This window comes from Cydia fagiglandana, chromosome 2 (genome assembly GCF_963556715.1).
Source record: "Cydia fagiglandana chromosome 2, ilCydFagi1.1, whole genome shotgun sequence".
NCBI classification, from domain to species: domain Eukaryota; kingdom Metazoa; phylum Arthropoda; class Insecta; order Lepidoptera; family Tortricidae; genus Cydia; species Cydia fagiglandana.
In genome coordinates this window covers 18,009,545-18,033,164 of record NC_085933.1, presented here as the reverse complement: position 1 = coordinate 18,033,164, position 23,620 = coordinate 18,009,545, and the positions used below count along the sequence as shown (strand labels likewise).

At 37.6% G+C, this 23,620-nt stretch overlaps 1 protein-coding gene across 10 annotated transcripts in view; it reads right to left on the bottom strand.

The window, feature by feature from the left end:
- The window catches only part of LOC134677658 (heterogeneous nuclear ribonucleoprotein R-like), a 48,085-nt gene extending 25,627 nt beyond the window's left edge, over positions 1-22,458 (bottom strand). For 3 of the 10 annotated variants that reach the window (XM_063536149.1, XM_063536142.1, XM_063536165.1), the window contains exons 1-6: positions 22,051-22,454; positions 21,419-21,624; positions 21,025-21,136; positions 16,912-17,105; positions 5,958-6,085; positions 993-1,234 (exon numbers count right to left, since the gene is read on the bottom strand). In XM_063536149.1, coding sequence (XP_063392219.1) covers positions 993-1,234; positions 5,958-6,085; positions 16,912-17,105; positions 21,025-21,135 — 675 coding nt within the window. In that variant the 5' untranslated portion in view covers position 21,136; positions 21,419-21,624; positions 22,051-22,454. Of the gene's footprint in view, positions 1-992; positions 1,235-5,957; positions 6,086-16,911; positions 17,106-21,024; positions 21,137-21,418; positions 21,625-22,050 lie in introns of all 10 variants that reach the window. The other 7 variants (XM_063536122.1, XM_063536161.1, XR_010100080.1 and 4 more) reach the window with 6 other exon arrangements.
- Between the last annotated feature and the right edge of the window lie 1,162 nt (positions 22,459-23,620).

Sequence of the window (23,620 nt, the reverse complement as noted above, 5' to 3'; positions counted from 1 at the left end):
CGGTCAGATTTAACGTTTGCAAAAACATTGCAACTCCGCCGGTCTCTATTTTTACACACTCAATCGCATTTTCTATGATCAAATCTGACCTCGTTCCGTGTTTAAAATTCGATTAATGAAAACGCGATACAATGCCAATAGCGACAGTTCAGGCTCGTTCGAACATGGACCCAACCACCGGTCAAAAATCAAGGGCTAACAAAAATACAACAATTATAGACTTGAACACGTGCTCCATCGAACCAAAAATAGGAGCCAGACAAAGATATTTAGTTTTCATTTCTTGTCCATTAAAAGCAACTTTGTCCAGAAGCAAATAAAGTTCAATTTCAAATGAACGCATTTATGTAATTTTGATATTTGTAAGAAGCATTATAAAAAGTGGTGGTAAACGTCCAAGTTCCATCAAACCTAGGAGAAAGATCCAGGGAGTGATTTTGGGTGATATTTTGCATTTTATTAATCTGTGATGCCAAGGAAAGTTTTCTTACGGACAACGCAGCGGATATTTTCAAAATTATGTTTTTTCTAACTGTGCTTCTAACATACCAATTTATTCAATTAGGCACATAATTTATTTACTAGGTGCCTAGAGGTAAGTAGGTACTATAGCTTAAGTATTTTAATATGACTGATTGTTCGTCATAGTAACCGCTTCAGTAGTTATAGCTGGCTCAGTGCCAATATCAGCTCGTTAAATCTTATTACGATCCTGTGAAAACTAGGTGCCCGTGGCCCGTTTTAAGATGCTAATCATTGAGCAATTATTCACCCAAAGATCAAAGTAGCCTCCAGTCCAGGTTAATGTCTCACTAGAAACAAGAATCGTTATTCAATGAGCGGCCACGTAAGGACAAGGGTATCGACATATTCGTGCGTTGTCGTAAGTGGCCGAGCACCGTAAAACAAGGAACTAAACCCTGGATCCGACTACGACCCTCGGCGAGACACGATAGAGCAGTGTGGTCGGGCGCGGCGGGGTGGGGGGTTACCTCCTGCACGGCGCGCTGCGTGGCCTCGCGGGAGGTGAAGGTGACGAAGGCGTAGCCGCGGTTGGTGCCGGTCATGGGGTCCATCATGAGGCGCAGGTCCCAGATGGCGCCGCAGCGCTCGAACAGCGGGATGAGCTCGTCCTCGTACATGTCCTTGGGGATCTTGCCGCAGAACACCTCGCAGCCCGCGCCCGGCGTCCCGCCCTCCCAGCCGGGCGGCGGCCCGCCGTACTTGCGCTGACCTTGGGATACGGGATACATTGTTTTTTCTCAAAAATGGACGTCAAAGTCGACTTTGCCGTGTAAAAAATAGGTCGCGAAGCGCGGAGTTTATGGTCAGTCAAAAATTAAAAAGTTAAAAACATTGCAGTCTCGATTTTAGGACTGCAATGTTGCATACAAATTCCATTATTTGTCGAGTTCCAAACTTTTTAAAAGTTGAAATGGCCATATCAAATGAAGGCACAGGCCCATTAAACAGCCAAACAGATGATTAGTACTGCGACTATTCAGCTGTCTCAAATAGGTTGGCGTATTTTCGGCAGAAAAATACACTTCTATTTTTTTATTAAAAAAAATAAAAAGGCGGCAAGGGTTTTGTTCTGTGAAAATATATACGTAAGAATGTTGCTTTTGTAAAATATTTCTATGATATTTATATTTCTTGCACCATTTTTGAGAAAAGCACTATATATGACTCGGCTGGAAGGCTACTTGCTGGCTTCGGATTCAATTAAACGGACTCCCAAGGTCGTCCGTTTAAAACGAATCCTCAGCCTGCAAGTAGCTCCTTCCGAGCCTCGACAATAATGTACTATTAATTCATCATAGCATAATGTCCCACGTCCTTGTGATATACTAAAATACACCCAACTTGCCAGTAGGAAAAGGCGCGAAATTCAAAGTTTCTATGGGAACTATTGGGTAGTCAACTCTTAGGGTAGTCTCTCTTCTTTTTTAAATTTGCCGCCTTTTTCTACTGACAAGGTCGCTGTGCCAGAGTATATCTTAGTTGGGGAAGGGGATCGTACAGTCACTATCAGATATATCGGAGCGGGCAAGGTGTTCACAAATATCTGAACAGCCACTATATATTATCAAAACGCTAAAGTGAATGTTTAGATATTATGAGCACCTTGACCGTTCCGATAATATATCTGATGGTAACTAAGCACCAAAGTATAATGTCAAAAAGTGAAATATCTTCTAGAGCTTATCTAGGAAATATAAAATAATAGTTACCCATCTCAATTCTTAAGGACAAAGACTCAAAGAGTTATTAAAACTTCTTGCACGAACTAATTAGGTATGTATCTTTTTTTTTTTATGAATTAATTGTACCTAAGTAGATAGTTGAAAAACAAAGTACTCAAATAAATATCTTACAAAAAAAAATATATAAGATATTGTTTAACAAACTATGGGTACCAAAAACCGTTATTCTTACCTATTTTGTATTAAAACCATTGTCATACAAAACTTTACAATTTTACTAGGTATTCAAGCATTAATATTGGAGTTCAGGGCCCAGTTTTATAAAGTTACAAGTTACAAGTTTACAGGCGTTTACTGGCAACACTTCCTCCGTTTTTTACAATTTGCGTTTTATAAAAGTACCGCACCGAAAAAAATATTTTTCTACAATACTACCAGAACGCATAGTAATTAAAAATATAGTTATACCTACTTAAATCCGGTAGTAATAACAAAAAATGTTGTATCGTGTAAAACTTGTTTTTTAAACATCACTGTTTAATTCTAGTTAAATGCAATTTAGTACTGCTTACAATTTCGTTGTAAATGTAAAGATGCAAGTGTTGTAAATATTAAACGTTTGTCTCGTTTAATATATACATCGTAACACTAACTATCGATATGTAAAAATAAAGATACGAGTGTACACGTTACAAGTTATTATGTGGTGGTTACTATAATGCATTGCATTCTGAACGAATCAAACAGTTGTGCCAACACCACGGTGTATGCGCGGGGGGCGGGGGGCCATCATTGGACAGCCATTGCGCCAGCGTCTTTCGTTGCGGCCGGTCGATGTTTTTATTTACGTAGATCCTGTCCATAATTTTATTGTAAACTAGTACAAGTGTATAGTATAAGTGCGTGTTGCTGACACAGTGAAATGTGCCGCGGTGTTCTGTGCCTCGACGTCACGTCAGCGGGCATATGCTGACGTCGCCGGTCAGCCTGTCGCAGTTAACCGGGTCATCGCACCTACTAAGGTGTATGAAGCACGGGCTCCGATTAAAGAAAAGTCCTCCCGCACCGATGTGGATAAGGAGGGATTGTTTATTGTTTTCTTTGTGGAGACAAAATGTTTTTTTTTAATTTGTAGTTTCACAGTGCCTTGGTTTTACTGTAATATTGTGTTACTTATTTGATCAATAAAATGTAAAAAAATAAGTGTACTTAAAAACTTGTTTGTTTTGTGAACATGGACGAAGACCTAAGAAACCTTCTAATAACGTGGAACCACACGCTTATAAAGGTCTATATTTACAAAAAGAGCAGTGTACTGGTTATATATTGTTCACGTAACCAGAACCCACTGTGCTGAAGGGACTTCTAAACGAGCCATATGTTCACTGCAATATGTGGCCGGCAACTATTAGTGTCCCTCTCTAACATGTGAGTAAGAGGACACCAATAGTAGCCGGCTACATATTGCAGTGAACATATGGCCCGTTTAGAAGCCCCATTACCATAGTACGTTCTGGTAACGTGAACAATATAAAACCAGTACACCGAACAAATCGTTCAGTTACATATACTAAATACCTTGTTATAACAACAGGACAGGAACGTATATGTTACTGTATTATTTAGTAACCATTAATAGACCGGCTAGTTGGGTTTACTAAAAGTCTTATACCTACTACTATACGCTTCGTAGAATTAACAAATTTAATTTAACCAGAATGGTCTGGTTATGTTTACAAAGTGTCCTGTCGTCACATATACAACAAGACAATATAGTACAGCTAACCAGATTCTGGTTACCAGTACCAGGTTTTTTTTTCAGTGCGTGTTACAATTTTACAGGTTACAGGTACAAGTGCCTGTAGCTCAACCATAGACGAAAATATGGGAGATTAATAGTTTAAACTCATAATCGAACAAGCGTTTTATAAAAATATTGTAAATTACAAGTGTAGATTGGTAAACTTGTAACAAAAACTGACATACGTCTTGAGTCCTGTAACAGCACAACAGCAGCTACTTGTAGTGTGTCTGATTCGCTCTTTTGCTCGTAATTCTTAAGTTTAATTAAAGTTATTCGTTTTCTTATTATCAGTTTTTGTTAATGTATCTGAAATATATAGTAAATAGGAAATGAAGTGACAATATGTTTGATATTGATTTTATTGATGATTCGTTTTATTTTATCTACTAGGAAACGGAAAGGGATTGGTGCCGATATTTGTCGTTGATTTATTAGCATTCGTCTCTTTATTTAAGTATAGTGCATTCACATTATGGTAAAGTGTACTATTCATAATTTTCGATACACAGCGTACTTATCTTTGAGCCACTACCGAAACGATACATTGTAATGTGAAACAGTACTTATTTACTTATTAGGTAAATATTTCATTAAATCTAACTTAATCTGAATCTGAAAACGGCCCGAAAAGTATATGCTTGGCATCAAACACCGCTCTCAACCACTCGATTTTTCCTTCATTTCTGGCCATTTTTCCAATACTTAACAGCAAACAATAACACAGCATTTAGTAGAGCACAGAGTATCTATGAATTCTATGACAGACATTTTTTTTAAATAGTGATGTCCTTCGCACCTGTAAATTTCACATGTAATCGAGATTGACCGTGGTGCTTTACAACTGTAATTATCTATGTGTATTTATAAAACACCTGTAGCCGTACACAGTGCATTACAGGTGCCTGTAGCCTGTACTCTTGTAACCTGTAACTTGTAACTTTATAAAACTGGGCCCTGAAGTCTCACACTATCACAATATATCTACGCACGAATCGCACGATATTTGAGTATAATCACCGTTTCATAAACATTTTACGACTCCGTGAAACTATGTTTTTAGACACGCCATGTCACCGCCGCTTCGCGCAAAGTTAAACCTTATGCGTGTAGGGAACATGTAAGTTTTTTTACGGCTAGTATTACCTGAACCATAGCGGAGCAATTGGCATCAATGACGTCAATCCAATAAAACGAAAATTATATTTTCTCTTTCTAACTAGATTCATACCAGTAATCCCTATATCAAATACACACAAGGTTAATGTCTAGTGAGTTCCTCCAAGCTAAAGTCCAGTTTTGATTTATTAAATTGTATAAACTTCTCAAAGTATTCTGATTAGATTCTTCCGAAAAACCTACACAACTACGCTCCAATTGAGAATACTTTTCAAACCTTCTAATACAACGTTTTCTTATTGGAATCTTATTAGATTTTTTGTCATACCTAAAGAGAAATTATATATCTAGTTATAATTTTGATGGTTAGATTATTTAATTTGTTTGTTATTTAAGTTTAAGTAAGAAAGTTATAAATTTCTAATTTCTGCAATAAGAACCCTATAAGATTCTTGCAAGAGGTGTTCGCAGACGACGACAGATGGCGTTGTTATCAACTGACTGGTAGGTAGATGATGGTATACAATTATATGCCATTCTCAATGAATTAGAGGTTAAAACTGCCGACCGCTCATCATAGAGGGCGCTTGAAATAGGTTCAGACTAATAGATTGTGGTCTGTAGTTTGGGTAAGATCTTCGAGTTTCATTCAGCTCAGGAGCTGCTCTGACTTTAGATACCTACTCTAGATATACTTTGTGTAGAAACCTAATACTCGCTGTTTTAAGCATTAGGTTTAGTTGTTATTATAATTTGAATTTTCGTCCCTTGACAGCAACGTATATTTTAATTTTAACCTTATAAGGTGAGGTGTAAGCCGTGTAACTCACCTGTGGTCACGTCTAAAGTGTACCCAGTCCTAGCCAGAATGTGTTTGATCTTTTCTTCGTCGGGCCCCTTGACCGGGACGGCCGGCGCCAGCGCAGGCGCGCCTTGCACGCCGGCTCGGCTTTTCTGTCTGAAACCACAATGAAGAAAACTTATTTACAAGTTGCAGAGCACACACCTTTTGAAATAGGTACCTAAGGAATCCTTAAAGGATTTTTACAACCCTCTGCCATATAGTGCGTGTTAATATAGGTAGAGGTAGCTTCATATATGTAGGTATTTCGTCTGACGGTCCGTCAATTAATTTTATGAAAAAGCCTATTTTTTCACGATTTCGGGACTTGTGTAGTGAAAGTTGTAAGACACACATAATTGGACCGTTTACCTACAATGGACAGACATAATATTAATTACTTTCTGGTTACAGACGTGTAAAAAAGTATTTTAACAAGAAAGGCACATAACAATTAATAGCTAAATGAGCTTTATTTACGCACATTGTACCATAAACTCTCTATGATGCGTTCAAAAAGCGCAAGTTACGACCTGCATAAAATAAACTTATTGGTTACAACACATTTCTTATCTGTGAAAATGTTATTATTGTTTCATAATTACAACAGAATCGATTTTATAAAACTACGGCTGCGTAACATGGGAGAAAATAGTTTTCGATTAAGTACCAATTTGCCACCAATTGACGTGCAGTTGATCTTGTAATTACTGTAATTAGTACTACAGCAATACTTGCGAACTTAAAAAAATGCGATCAAGAAATTTCAGAGACACCCCTCATATATTAATATCCGAGAGTTCCGTGATAAAAACGATGCTGCAATGCCGGTCGTAACATGCGGTTCCTGAACACATCATAGACAGCTGTATACCTTAAATGTGTGTAGATAAAATGTTCGATGTGACTGTACATAAATACGCATTAAAACACTCCTGTGACCCTTTTTATAAAACTCACCACGTTCATCTAATAAATCCATCACATTCGTATGTTAATGACTCATTAAGTAGGTACCAGTCACATAAACTACTATAATCTGATTTTTCGAGGCTCACAGCACAGGTATACCTATCGACTTTTAATGCTTAAGTATTTCTCTCGTTTTAGCATCCCGCTTGAAAGCGAGACGCACTCACAAGTTACGCGCGGCAATTTTGAATTGACGTTGATATGTGACCCGCGCAAAACACAATAGGATCGTCGCGAGCCTCCCATATCGTAAATCGAGCACGAACTTTATTTTTAAACTGCGCCGTTTTAGTGCATGCAATTAAAATGTCATTGCTGCCGCGAATAGCGAATAAAATATACCAAAAGGATGTAAAGTATGGATAGAACCGTCCTAATCTCTGTGTGAGGGCGTTAAAACCTACGCTATTAATAAATAAGCAATTATTTTCAACATTAGGGTGGGTATTATTTAATTGTTACAATATAAAATACGCAATGAGACGTAACGTAAGTATACGACGTTATCAAAGCCGTTTGCAGGCTCGACAAATATCGTCCTCTGCAAGACGAATATAAGTTCAAACAAGTTTTGCATCATGCAATACAGAGGCTAATGACCAGCCGTAATCTAATCTCACGAACGGTGCAAACACACCGACATGAGGGCAAATAGAACGTCAAAATGATCTTGTTACAGCGAGCCGAGCCGCGGCTACTTAGCCCGTAGCCTTAGAGGATATATTATAACCAACGGAGACGCCATGTCTATAATTCTCGGTACAAAATAGTCTGTCGTTTTTTGCGGGGGAGGGGCACATCAAATGTATAGGTACGTCATGTCAGATAAACGTCAGTCCATACATGTGGTTGACCATTGGCCGCCTATTTTCGACAGAGGGGAACGCCTGTTAATGACCACTCCGTTTGCTGCACCCATTCCAGCAAACATTTTAAGTATTTTTTCCTAGGCTCGAAGAAGATTTTACCAATTTAAGTGAAAATGACGTCCTAAGTCACCAATTATTTTACGTATTGTACACTTTTATTTCCAAGTCAAAATATAAGGATAACAAAACGTAAATTTCACTTCATAAATACACCATGAAGTCAGGGACTTAGGGGTTGAAAATAAGGCAAAATATTAGGTAAAATTAACCTTAAACCCTGACCAATAGGTCAAATCTACTAATAAGGTATTTTAGGTGTATTTGCGACGTAATTATTACTTATACGGGGACTATGAAGTCACGGACTTAATGGTTGAAAATAAGTCGTATTATAGGTAAAATTAACTTCGTGCCCTGACCAATAGGTCAAATATACTAATAAGGCCTTTTAGGTGTATATGCGACGTAATTATTTCTTATACGGAGACCAAGAAGTCAGGGACTTAATGGTTGAAAATCTGTCGAAATATTAGGTAATATTAACTTCGAACCCTGACCAATAGGTCAAATGTACTAATAAGGCATTTTAGGTGTATATGCGACGTAATTATTTCTTATACGGGGACCATGAAGTCAGGGACTTAATGGTTGGAAATAAGTCGAAATATTAGGTAAAATTAACTGCAAAGTCTGACCAATAGGTCAAATGTACTAATAAGACATTTTAGGTGTATTTGCGACGTAATTATTTCTTATACGGAGACCTTTAGGTCGTCGATTTTATGTCGATTTAGCTACTAATTTTAGGTAAATGTTACTTAAAATAGATACCAAATTGCGACCATATAGTTAAAATCACTTGTAAAGTACTATCAATACCATAAGGTTGTGCCGCCATTTTCTTTCATTATAACGAGATGCCAAATATGAAATTGCATAATTTAAGTTGTTATATCTTGAATGGTGCCATCGCACGGTACTTCATTGTGCTAATATTATTATTATTATTATTATGCATGGGTTTACTCATGGCCACAGACTAGCCGAGGCGTAGACGTGGCCTACGATGGAGCGAGCTCGCCCAGAAGGTGCCTGTTCACTCTTGATTTGAAGGTTGCCGGGTTATAAGAGCACGGAAATATAGACGCCGGCAAGGAATTCCATTCCTTGGCAGTGCGCATAAGGAAAGTAGAAGCAAAGCGCTTAGTGCGAATTGGCGGAATATCTACCAAGTAAGGATGGAAACCGGCCGTGCGTCTAAAAGTCCGATGGTAGAATGGGGACGGTGGAATGAGCTCGTGTAGCTCTTGAGCACACTCCCCGAAGTGCAACCTGTAGAATACCGACAGGCTGGCGACTTTCCGCCGATGGGCCAAAGTTTGAAGCTTAGCCGTTAGCTTCTTGTCGCCAATCATCCTCCTGGCTCTGCGCTCCACTGAGTCCAAAGCGGCGAGTTGGTATTTAGCTGAGCCATCCCACAGGTGGCTGCAATACTCCATACACGACCGGATAATATTCAAAATAAAACAATATTTTTGATCAAGTCAATACACTCACACACACAAATATTCAATTACAACACTCAATTACAAGCAAATATATGCATTTTGATTTTATAAAATGTTGAAAACTTAAATATTTCAAAAGCCCATCGATAGTTTTGTATGTAAACCTAACATACTGCACGAAAAAATTTTCTGTGCACTAGATTTCATCGTTCTTCATCAGCGTAATCGGCCTAAATTATTTTACATGACTTAGTGGCCGCCATTATCATTGCACAACTTAAAGTTGTTTTCTTGTTAGACATTTTGTTTCTGAGTGAAAAGAATATATAAGCGTAATGTTTGTGTCTCTTTTTCTCTTCATCGCGTCTCATCTAAATATTGCCTCGCAGAGTAATTATATGGATAAAAATATGTCGCCATCACGTCTAAAGGTGGTAAAGAATACCAAATTAGTACATTTTCACTACGCGGCACGTCGTGGCGACGTCGAATCCACGTCGGAAACATGACCTAGTGTTGACCTAATGGTTGTAATCACTAATTTACCGTCAATAAATACGTCGCCGGCACGTGCGTTTTTTCCCCATTTATGTCGACTCGACGTGCCCACGACGTCGATTCGACGTGCCTCATTTTGGTCTCCTAAATTGTGCGACCTAAAATAGGTGCCTTTTTCGGAATATGGACCAAAAATGTTTGCTGGGATGTCGTCAATCCTATATCCTATTACACCACTGTAATGAGGGACCCTTTCCTTTAATTTTAGAAGTGTAATAGCAAAAAGCTTGTAATGTAATGGCACCAGATAATTAAATACCGGGCGGTTGCGGAAAAATTAAGACGTGATGTGTATCAAATTTTGCGGGAAATATCATCATTCATTTATTTTTCCACTACTTGTTTTCGTCGACTATTTTAGAACCAAATATCAAGTTTATTTTTCATTTGAGCAGAATGCATTTTGTTGGTGCTATCGACCGAGTGTTCGATATGATGATTAATGAAGCTTGAAGCTTACTTAATTACACACAATTAAACTAGGTGGCGCTACGATGTACAGTTGACAATTTATTTCGCGGATGGCGATATTGTGTCAAATCAATTTTTTAGATTGTGACCCAGATAAGCGATACGAGTTGGAATCTATCCAGCGAGCAAGTTGCCAGGTTTAAAAATTAGGAGAAACAAGATTAACGGGTCTTCATTTACTTAGTGCTGCGATCAAAAAGGCAGCACACTATGTGATTCGATAACTTATGTACGTAAGTAGTTAAGTAATCCAGTAATTCCAGTTTATGTGAAATACTAAATGAATATAAAACCCAAAGAAGCATTATGTTATGTATAAAGGTTGCGTACTTTATAGTCAGCAAAATGATATAGTTAGTAACACTCTATTAAGGCCCCAAATACACCGTAATGTTACCGTAGGAATTCGAATGCACTGTGGCATAATGCAGCACTCAACAAGTAAGCAATATATTTTCTATAATCTGCTCATTAATAAGATTGGCCTCTAAATAGTATATCGTGTATACTATTTAGAGGTCAATCACCAAAAAGGCTGCACTCCCACGCGCCTAAGGAGTTGCAAAACTCTCTAGGGGTAGGTCACCCATACAACCATTTCCAGTCGCCGTTACGACGCGGTGTAGACACATCTTGTGTCGACACCGTCTGTTTCGGTCACAATTCCAGTCGCAGAGTCGTCGCCGTGTCGACACAGTTACCAGAAATGGGGAAGGGTCGACACATGACACAAAGTGACATAAAGTGTGGTCGCCGTGTGCACACATTGTTTCGGGTTTGCGACTACTTTATGCCAAAATCATTCGTTCATTCGTTCATTTTGTTCCTGTCAAATGGAAACTGTCAGATGGAAAAATAGTTAAATAAAAATAAGTGACATTAATACGCCATCTCTAAAACGGATTACAAGACGTAATTATATATTGTTTGCATTTATATTACAATAGGACTTAAATTATCATGGGGAATTAAACTGCTCGAGTGATTTGATAAACTAAGTGTAATATAATCAACGCGCCACCACATTGTTTTAATTTAGCCGGAAATGAAATTGTTTACTTCTCAGTGCTTGTGTTCATAAATATATTATTTGATGCATTTTTAGTACTTCGATGCGTATACTATACTTAAATAACAGAAATAATGCTTTACATACTACGAAACTTGTTAATTATGATGTATAAATATGGTTTAAGGCTGAGAAATATTGCAGTCACAAAGTAGTCGCAAATGTTTCGACTTTGTGTCGACTCTGTGTAGATGTCGCAGTCGGATCGTATAATCCGCCGTATTACATTACGGCTAGCCGTTTTCAAAAACAGGGGCGTTTTGAAATGCGGCGGTTTAACGATTAGCCGTATTGAATGCGGCTGAATGAGAATCCGCCGGAATGTATTCGGCGCCATACGTTCTTCAACACGGCTAGCCGTAATGTAATACAGCGACTCATTAGCCGCCGCTTTGACAGTTTTTAGTTCCCATTTTTAACACTCGTGGCGCTGCCTGAAAAACGCTGGGGTGTCCATCAAATCTGGAATTTGTCGGACTGTTTCTTTAAAAAAAAAAATTTCCTTCGCAACTTAACTAGACGGAGCCCCGCTTCGCGGGGCTCCTATTTCTGAGCGGTTTGCCCTTCGGGCATCTGAAGCTACCTAACGAACCTAACCTACCTACCTATTGATTAAGTGAGACGTCCGTGAAAACATGACACTTTGGGGAAAAAAGCGTAGGTAGGTAATTAGGTTAGGTTCGTTAGGTAACTTCAGATGCCCGAAGGGCAAACCGCCCAGAAATAGGAGCCCCGCTTGCGGGGCTCCGTCTATTTAAGTTGTGAAGAAAATGTTTTGGAAAAGAAACACATGTAGTGCGGTGGGACCATGGTAGAAATAAATTAAATTGCAAACATTGTCAAAATCCGGTTACGTAGGCGACCGAAAGAACTGGTCACTCTACAATGTACGATGCGGCTAAACGTAGGCCGCCTTATTGAAGAACGTATCGCAGTGACAATCCGGCTAATCGTCGAACCGCCGCATTTCAAAACGCCCCTGTTTTTGAAAACGGCTAGCCGTAATGTAATACGGCGGATTATACGATCTGACTACGACATAGACACATGACACGCGCTGTCAAAAGTAATAACAAAGTTACTGGATTTGCAAAATGGCTCCTTGTGTTCATTTGTTTTCAGATATTCTCAAAGTGTAAAAATGACGTGGTCAGAGATGGGACTTAATAGATTAACTGTTTATTCGACTAATTAATGGAATAAAAAAAGTTAATCCTCAAATTTTAATCACGATTAGTTTAGTCGACCTAACATAGATTGAAATTGAATTAATCTGAACATTAATCGAATAAATTATCGATTAAATCTCGGTTGGAAGTTGACAGGGGGCCATTTTTGTACGTAAAAATAATAGAAATGTCTTGCATGCAGATGGTAGCCAAACACTTTGTCATAAAAGTCGAGATGGGTGTCGATTTATAAGTTTTAGGGAGTGCCGATTTCGAAAATGATGACCATTTTGGAATCCAAAATGGCGGCCATGCACTGTGTCATAAAAGTCGTCATGGATGTCGTTTTATACGTTTTAGGGGGCCCCAATTTTGAAAATGATGACCATTTTGGAATCCAAAATGGCGGCCATGCACTATACCATAAAAGTCGTCAGGGGTGTCGTTTTATAGGTTTTAGGAGGCGCAGATTTCAAAAATGATGACCATTTTGGATTCCAAGATGGCGGCCATGCACTATGTCATAAAAGTCGTCATGGGTGTCGTTTTATAGGTTTTAGGGGGCCCCGCCTTCGAAAATGATGACCATTTTGGAATCCAGAATGGCGGCCATGCACTATGTCATAAAAGTCGTCATGGGTGTCGTTTTATAGGTTTTGGGGGGCGCAGATTTCGAAAACGATAACCATTTTCGATTCCAAAATGGCGGCCATGCACTATGTCATAAAAGTCGTCATGGATGTCGTTTTATGGGTTTTAGGGGGCCCCGATTTAGAAAATGATGACCATTTTGAAATCCAAAATGGCGGCCATGCACTATGTCATAAAAGTCGTCATGGGTGTCGTTTTATAGGTTTTGGGGGGCGCAGATTTCGAAAACGATAACCATTTTCGATTCCAAAATGGCGGCCATGCACTATGTCATAAAAGTCGTCATGGATGTCGTTTTATAGGTTTTGGGGGGCGCAGATTTAGAAAATGATGACCATTTTGGATTCCAAAATGGTGGCCATGCACTATGTCAGAAAAGTCGTCATGGGTGTCGTTTTATAGGTTTTAGGGGGCGCAGATTTCGAAAACGATGACTATTTTGGATTCCAAAATAGCGGCCATGCACTATGTTATAAAAGTCGTCATGGATGTCGTTTTATAGGTTTTAGGGGGCCCCGCTTTCGAAAATGATGACCATTTTGGAATCCAGAATGGCGGCCATGCACTATGTCATGAAAGTCGTCATGGGTGTCGTTTTATAGGTTTTGGGGGGCGCAGATTTCTAAAACGATAACCATTTTCGATTCCAAAATGGCGGCCATGCACTATGTCATAAAAGTCGTCATGGATGTCGTTTTATAGGTTTTAGGGGGCCCCGATTTAGAAAATGATGACCATTTTGAAATCCAAAATGGCGGCCATGCACTGTCATAAAAGTTGTCATGGGTGTCGTTTTATAGGTTTTGGGGGGCGCAGATTTAGAAAATGATGACCATTTTGGATTCCAAAATGGTGGCCATGCACTATGTCATAAAAGTCATCATGGGTGTTGTTTTATAGGTTTTAGGGGGCGCAGATTTCGAAAACGATGACCATTTTGGAATCCAAAATGGCGGCCACGCACTATGTCATAAAAGTTGTCATGGGTGTCGTTTTATAGGTTTTAGGGGGCCCTGATTTCGAAAATGATGACCATTTTGGAATCCAAAATGGCGGCCATGCAGTATGTCATTAAAGTCGTTATGGCTGTCGTTTTATAGGTTTTAGGGAGCGCAGATTTCGAAAATAATAACTATTTTGGAATCCAAGATGGCGGCCATGCACTATGTTAAAAGTCGACATGGATGTCGTTTTGTTGGGCATGGTCATCATTTTCGAAATCTGCTCTTCCTAACACCTATAAATCAACAGCTATGACGGCTTATATGACAAAGTGCACGGCAGACATCTTGGAATCCAAAATGGTCATCATTTTCGAATTCTGCACTCCCTAAAACCTATAAAACGATATCCATGACGACTTTTAAGACAAAGTGCACGGCACACATCTTGGATTCCAAACTGGTCATCATTTTCGAAATCGGCACTTCCTAAAACCTATAAAACGATATTCATGACGACTTTTATGACAAAATACGTAGCGGCCATCTTGGATTATAAAATGATCATCGTTTTCGAATTCTGCACTCCCTAAAACCTATAAATCGACATCCGTGACGACGCAAGTTATCTTTATTTTCAGATTAACAAATTGCTACAGAATACAAATGACAAAAAAAGAAGCGAGGAGGTAATGAAACAAGCAAAAATACAGATGATTCCTCGACGCAATAGGATGCTTCTTAAATTGTGTCCAGATTTTTTTGTCATAAAAGTTTTTATTTTTCACGTATTACTCTCACAAGTTCCGTGACATTTCGACCTTGTAATTTTTTAAGTAAATGTTTTTGTTTATCTGTGAGGATCTCACTAGAATAATATAATCAAGGTATGTTTATATTTGATGATTGAAATAGTAACGCAAAAATAAAATTATATTTGTGTCTTGTATTCCTGCCGAAGACTTTTATTTTTCCTTTTCCTTCTACACAAGTTTGGTCAAGTAATAAGAATTTAGGGCTCTCAATTTTATTTTGACTTCTACAACAGTAAAGCTACGAGGCCATGTTTGGTATCGTTTTCGTATAAATTCGCAGTACCAAATTTAGTTATGGTATCACATTGACACCATTCCTAAGTAAAAACATATAAACTTACTTTCTTTTAAACTCCTCTTCACGCTTAAACTGCTGAACAGTTTTAATTTAAATTTAGTACACATATATTTTGAGTCCCGAGACAGGACATAATAAGTTATCTCAAAAATCATCCTTCAAAGGTGTGAAATGAGGTGTAGGGAGGAATTCAGAATTGACTTCTTGAAGTTAATACTGTTTAAGTTTAGGTTTGAAGTCATGTTTTTTTTTATCATTTTTAACTAAATCAAAGATGTAGACCATCCCAAATTTAATATAAATCGGTTCAGCGGTTATTGATTTCCCGTACAAATTTCCACGCCACTTTTCACACCTTCAAAAGATGATTTTGATTATAAGATCTATCCTATGTCCTGTTCCGGGACGCAAACTATTTCTATACCAAATTTCAACGAAATCGGTTCAGCGGTTAAGCGTCAAGAGGAGTTTAAAAAAAACCGACCAAGTGCGAGTCGGACTCGCGTATTAAGGTTTCCGTACATTAAGTCCGACTCGCGCTTGACTGCACATTTCTAATAGGTTTTCCTGTCATCTATAGGTAAAGAACTATTTTGTGTATTCAGACAGACAGACATACAGACGCAAGATTCCGTTTATTGCTTTTGAGGTACGGAACCCTAAAAAGATTTTTTTAATTTTGTGGAATGGTTTCAATGTGATACCTTAAATGGATTCAGCAACCAAGATTTATACGAAAACGATACCATACACGGCCTAGCACCTTCACTGATGTAGATATATCAAGATAAAATTGAGAGCCCTAAATAAACTTTCAAGAGCGGATATCTCAAAAACTATTCAACATATCGAAAAAATTGACTGAATAAACTTGTAACAAATTAAATTAACTTTCATTTTGTATAAGTGGCCATGTCGCTAAGATGCATAGTTTCCGAGATATAATCGAAAAACCGGAAAATGGGACATTCAAAGCCCCCTCTCTTCCCCCCGCTCAAGGGCTAAGGCCGGGGACTTTTGATATGTTCACCTCCTAACTTGTCCAAACCAAGTTACAGTGTCAATAATTGTGTCCCTCTACAACTTTTTTGAGCATTCGTTGGCTGACGTAAGTAGCTTATTGCATTTCTTTAAAAACTTTTCTGTAAAAGGTTGACGGGTGTTGGGTGTTTATATGGTTTTGGTCGATTATTATCATTTGCATCGCCCATGATGACTTACTAGAATTACTTACGAGCACACGAGACACTAATAGTAGTTTGACAAACCTTGGTTTTCAAGAGGTATTTTATATTGACATTTGCTGTCACAAATTTGCTGTCAGATTTAGTCGCAAACCGCACGCAAAGTGCACACAAATGTGTCGACACCTTGTTACGGAAAAGTGTACACACGGCGACGACACTTTGTTTCGAAACAATTCTAGACACATTGTGTGGACTCTGTTACGACACATCTGACATTTAGTTACGACTTTGATGATTCTGCGACTGGAATGGTTATATGGGAGACAAGACCATGTGCTTTGTGCAGTCTCTGTTTCAGTTTCTGTAACTACTAGTCCGCTTTATATTTACTACTATAAATATTTACTATAAATCTAGTATAATATAAAAACTCACCTATATGTCTTCATGACTCCACATAAATAAGCACTTTTATTAGATACATGCTCGAGATTTGAATCTAAAAATTGTCCAAGAACACTTAAAGCACCGTCGGATGGAAATTCTTTTAAGGCATCTAACGCACGTTCGTCCAGTTCGGCGTGCGCTAGCTTTCCAGTCTTATAAATGTCGTCGAGCTTAGCAGCTACCTGGAATACAAAAACAACCCTTGAGTATGGAAAATTAAAATGATAAAAATTTTCACATTCACTGCCAGCGTGAGCTACGCGCTACGAGTGTAGCCGATAACACGTGCTTTTCGCTTTGTAGCGAAAAGGGCCTACGAACAGAGGGTCGCTGGTAGTGAATGTGTTTATATATGTATATTTACGGTTATTATAAAAATGGCAAGCACCTCCTACTAAGCAATATTATTTATGTTGTTTGTATGTGGAATTGGGGACGCTCCTTGATTACATTTAAAAAACAAAGATACGCAATGGAAACAATGATAGCTCCATATAATAACAGATGCATGAACTGTCCTTTAGTTAGGAGATCCTAAGACAATTCTAATAAGATAGATAATAGTAATTAGAGTAGATAGGCTAATAAGATATACGTTCCAAATTGAATTCTACTAAGGTAAGGTGCAATGACAATAGGATGTACCTACATTCCATTTCAATAATAGTAGGTACCTACATTACGAATACAAGTGCGAAAAATAGGAAATTCGCAACGAGTAGCAATAAATTGATGGATTGACTTAAATGGACACGAGGTGCGAATTACCTTTTCGCACGTGTATTGTGCCTACAAGTAACGTTTTACAATACATATGGCCCTTTAAATTTTCGACATAGTTCCGCAATGTGCTAATTGTCGCACTAGTGCGGTAAAGTGGCACCATACGAACGGTAAATAGTACATTAGGAATATTACGATACAAGTGCGAAAAGTAGGAATTTCGCAACGAGTGGCGATAAATTGAAACACGACCGAAGGGAGTGTTTTAAATAGACACAAGTTACGAATAACATTTTCGCACGTGTATTGTACAACGTTTTACGTAGGCCAGCTTTTAATAACTGGCCACCTTATACTAAAATGTATTCTATTGACATATATGTAGGTAGGTGAATAGAATTCATTTTTAGTTTCGAGCGGCCAGTTACTGGCGAATTACCCTATGTCGCCGCTACAAACTAAAGGGTTAATTGGGAGACTGGTTCCTAATCTAGACGGTACATCTCAGAATTGAAGACATAATAATGATATAAGTGTTTAAGACACAAAATTTTATTTCAGAGCCTGTACATATTTTTCAACATATTCATTCGAAAATAAAGCTTTCATCATGCTTCTCACGATAAAACCCCCCGCCCTGATAAGATTAAAAAAAAAATACATTTTTCTATTTGGTTAAAAACTAAATTCCTACCTATGTTTTTCTCATAACACAAATCTTTTTGAAGATAAATTTGCGTTAGGGTTATTGGCAAGTAATGTTTTTGCTACCTAATCGTGCCTGGACTTGAGTCACAAAGGTATGATAATATATCTTCTAAACCACTGATGCCGTTTGTCTAATTAGGTAGTTGTAATTAATAATTGTATTGTATATTGATCAACGTTTTATGGAAGCATTTTGTTTAGAATATAATACCGTTTTCTCTTTAACACGGGATATTTCCGATTCTCATGGGGTAACAATAAACAACAGTTTGCTAAGAAATTTGATCACATTCACAACATACACCTACAGCTAAGAACACTGGTAGATTAAATAACCATGGCGTGTTGAAAGAAATGTAAACCGAGTGATTAAGTATCGTGTTTAATAGAAAATTGCGTTACGTTTACGGAATAATCCCAATAGCAACAGTCTACACCTCACTGCAGCATTGGGTCATTTAGTAACCCCTACGGCTACTCGCAATTATCACGTCATGCATGAAATAGGAATATATTTTGTATATATCATGCATGGGTTTATAACAATTATACATAAAGTCAACCGGAGTAAATTCCACGGGGTAATTATTGCTTCTTATGCATGCCTCTTATGCCTGTAATATCGTATAAGGAAATCAAGGAGGCGGCCCTGGATAGAGTCAAATGGAGAGAGCTACACCGACAAGAGTCTAACTCTTAAATTTACGACGACGATGCCTCTTATGCTTTGAGTTATTTTACTAAACAACTTACTTAGATGATGAATAAAACATCACATAGAGGGCGTTACGACTAATCGAATTCGAGAAATAACGAAATAGACGCCATAATCCCATAGTTGCATTAACCCCGGCTGAACTTACAGGTACATTAAGGGGAAATGTTGACACCTTACTAAAGTTTACCACAATTTAGCTAGGCATCTAGGAACATAAACGAAACGCCTGAAAAACAAATCCTGCCAAAGTACCTACTTGACGTTTTTCAGTGACCTCACTAGATGGCGTTTGGTGGTAAAAAGTGGAGGTCAAAGTGAACTTTTGACATACCTATTTTACCTTCAATATTAATTTATTTTAATTCAGTCAGAACAATGGTCTAATCTAATGGATGTTTTAATCGATGATCTAGATACAAATTATCTATATATTAAATAATATATATTACATACTGGTAAGTATTAAGGTACCTACCTATGGACCTACTGTAAACTTCTAATGATAATTTCCTAGTCACAGTTAAACATCTTTTTAAGAAATTCATTAGGCCTACCTACATAATATAAGTACCAACACGCATGCATACCTCCCCTACCCCTAAGTATCCTAAAGAAAAAGGAGAAAAAATCTGCCAAATTAAACAACAACCTCTACTTAAGGAATGTTGTCTTTAAATTAACAAGTGGAAATTTTCAATGATCCACAATAAAAGCTGGCATTTAAAGATCTTGCTGCCCACTGAAGGTCAACATGAGGCTTGTCTTGTCACTCAACAATGCACGGACAAGGAAAACATGATTATGCCATATGCACCCAGTCTACATGCTATGCACTAGGTATAAAAATCTTAATGTTTTACTTTCTGTAGAACATTCTAGTCATCCAGCACATGGCAACTGTTTTAAAATAACAATCTTCAGTATCTTGAGGTTGTACAGGTAAACAGATAGGCAAGAGGTCAAAACATTAACCCCAGTATCAAAGAGAAAGTTATACCTCAGGGAGATAGTGCAACAATTCAGACAGTTGCCAACCTATGACAGAACAAAAGTTGCTATACAAATGACACTACATTTGGATACTAGTTATTTTGGTTTGTGTTTAAAATAAAACAGTTATTAGGATATTGTCAAAAAGTGGCAATAAGATATGTAACTAATATATTTTTTTCACCATTCAAAAGCAAATAGGTAGGAATTTGTTTAATGTTGAATAACAAAAGATAAGGTAATTAGGTATCAGTAGTGTCTACATAATTTATAGAGTGGCCACATAACAACACAATGTCAGATGTGAAAGAAAAAAAAGTACTAGGTTATAATTTCTAACAGTGGCAACACAGTGTTTCAAGTACTTAAATCATTGTTTCATGATTATGAAAATAAATTTAATAAATAAAGGGAGTATATATACCTACTTGTTTCTTACAAAAAAATCCAATATTTAACATAGTACCTATATAATATAAGAAACCAAGGATAAGGATACTACAAATCTTATTAGATTCTTATTAGAATGAGTTACAGTTTCTACTTGAAGGAGCTAAAGGTGGAATCTAATAAGACAATATGTGATGAATAATGATTATGCGAAGGTGAACAACATTTGGCCCCAATTATGTAACAGACATATTGCCTACTTTGTTCTAAATTCTTTAATTGTTTTCTGGAATGCCAACACAGAATGAAAATAAATAGCGCTCTGTATATTTTACATCGGCAACTATTTTGATAGGTACATATATATAAATCTTTTATTAGCTGTGTAGCATTGTAAATAAATAAAAAATCATAAACATGGTGTGATATCTATTGAACAACAAAAACTGATACCGATGTGTACCGAGTCTACCAAAAGAAAAGTTAAAATATTCATATTTAAAATTAAGCACTGTACAGGCTTCAGTTAATGTGTTCCTAGTAAAATTAAAAATATAAAATAAAATGCTTACCTTGGGGTCTAAGCCATAGTCAATTAGTTTGCGGTAATCTGGTGTTCGGCCAATGTCGGAGTCCTTTCCGGGCACCTCTTCAATGGATATTTCTCCATTACCCTCCGCCATTCTGCACATTTATTAAACTTTTGTACACACAACACACTTGTTTCTGAATATTGTGGAACTTGAAATTGAATAGTGGGTACTTGAAATATATTTTTTGAGTACATAGGCTAGTTACTTAATACACTTAGAAATTATTTTTTTCTATTGCTGGTCTGGTGATGATGTCATATGACAAAATTCCAATGAGCCACGCTAGTGAGCAGTGCTGACTAATAGTAAATCGTAAGCAAAAACACATGTAACTTTGTGTAAATGTGAACTTTGGACAAATAATAATATTTACCTTGTTTTGTAATTTTTGTAATTTTGGAAGAAATTGACAATTCTCTAATCGTCCGAAAAACAAAAAAACAAATGCTGTTCAAACATATGAAACTGTGAAACAATGGGATTGTGCACTCCTCATTCCATCCGGGTGAAGGTAAATTTCAAATAGCGAATGCGCGGGTCAATGCATTCTTCTAGTGAAGTGACACTTTTTTATTTAGCCTAAAAACAAAAAATCGGTAATATGTCAAAAGTCTTAACAATGTCCCTAAACAATAACGGGGATGCGAAATCCAGCGGTCAATGACCGAAATAACACATCAGAGTAAATTGTGACAGTTCTTTATAAACTGCTACACACATCACTTTCGATGGAATAATCACTATAAAACACTTTTAGAACTTCTTTTGAGGCGATTGACCAACACTAAAAACTTTCCGCGCATGAAACTTTGCTGAATGCAAAACTGCAATAAGTTGAGAGTGCAACTGCATTGCACCCGATAAGAACCGGCCGGCGCGCGCCACTATTTCCAAATAGAATCCAGTTAGAATCACTGCAGATTATACGGAAATATTTAAATCACCATTTCACATAAACACTTTACAAATGATTCTATAGGAAACACTGTACACTAAAATAATTACCTATTAATTTTGCTAGTTGGTGGCCGAGACAGATATGGCGGCACCGCGCGACGTCAACGTGACCGCCAATACGGGGTTCTCATAACGACGCGAGCGGGATATGCAACGAGGAGTGCATTCAAAGTTTCAAAGGCACTTAATTTGTTTATAAAGTTTAAAGAATCTCTCTGTTTTAAGCCTAATTTGCGACCGCAGCAAGAGTAAGATATTTTTATTGCACAGAGAGTTTTTGCAATGGTTGCGAATAATTTTGAATGTGAAAGAGCGCGGCGCGTCGCGCAAGGCTGCCGGCCGCGAGGTGAGACAGGCAACGGCAAGACGGCGGCGAGCGAGAAGCCGAGAGTGAAGGGGGGAGGGTGTTGCAACCCGCGGTGCAGGCGTGCAGCAGCGACGCCGCACCGAGCTCGCCTGCATACTTGCATATACACGCACACTCGCAAACCCTCTGACCTTCGTTACTCGTAATCGATTCACTGTCCTTTGTTATTATAATAGATCCTTTGGTCAAAATTTTGCACCTCAGTTTCTTTATGTGTCACTTTATTTGAAGTTTTGTACACTGAAAATAGATAAAAATAGTGTTTTTTTATAGCTTGATCAGTGGATCATTTAATTAAACATTAAACTACCTAGTGTACCTACTTTATTTTTATTTACTAAAATTATTATGTACTAAAATATTCCAACTAGAATCTTGCAAAATAATTAATATATTTGCGAATTGGAAAGTTCTTTCGGTATCGCAATTTTTTTAATCTTATTAGTATGAAACATCACAATAATGGATGCCTCTTTAAATAGTAGGTAGTTAATTAATATAGATATAAGTACCTATTTGAATAACTTTGAACAAAGTTACGCACTAGATATCCATACTAATTCACTAGGTAACTTCTTTAATTAATAATAACTCTATAATTCTGTATCTTCTATAATTATGTGAAAAAAAGTACTTATAAGCTTAATTTTATAACTTATCTAAGTAGGTAAATTAGTTAAAATAACAAGTTTGTTTTACCACTAATTCGACATAGCTATTCTACAATTACAAAAATCACACGGTCACTAATCGACGTCGTCCAATTAGGGTTGCCAGATCGAAAGGCGATATTATCGGGAAACAATATAAATTTTTCGGGATTTTGGGACTTAAGTCGGGAAAAAAAAATACATTCAAATTAAAGTAATTGTATTAAAAACAACGATATTTTACATTATTGGCACTACGTCAGCTCGCTCGCTAGACGACAGTTCGGAACTTGAAATTATTGTTTTATAACGTGAAGCTGTTTTTCGGGACCGTTTACACTTTGTCGGGAATCGGGAACACATGCTAAAAATCGGGAGAATCCCGCCAAATCCCGACCATCTGGCAACCCTACGTCCAATAGAAGAACAAGGTTCATTACTCTTTGATATGGAAACGAAGGGATAAAAGAGTTAATCGCAATAACCCCTTGCTTTAGTTCGCTTACACCTGCTGATCATCGAAGCCGTATGTGTTCACGAGCCGAGCGAGACACATTCACATATTTAAAACTGGCCTTCGTACTTCGTTTGTATGTGTAAG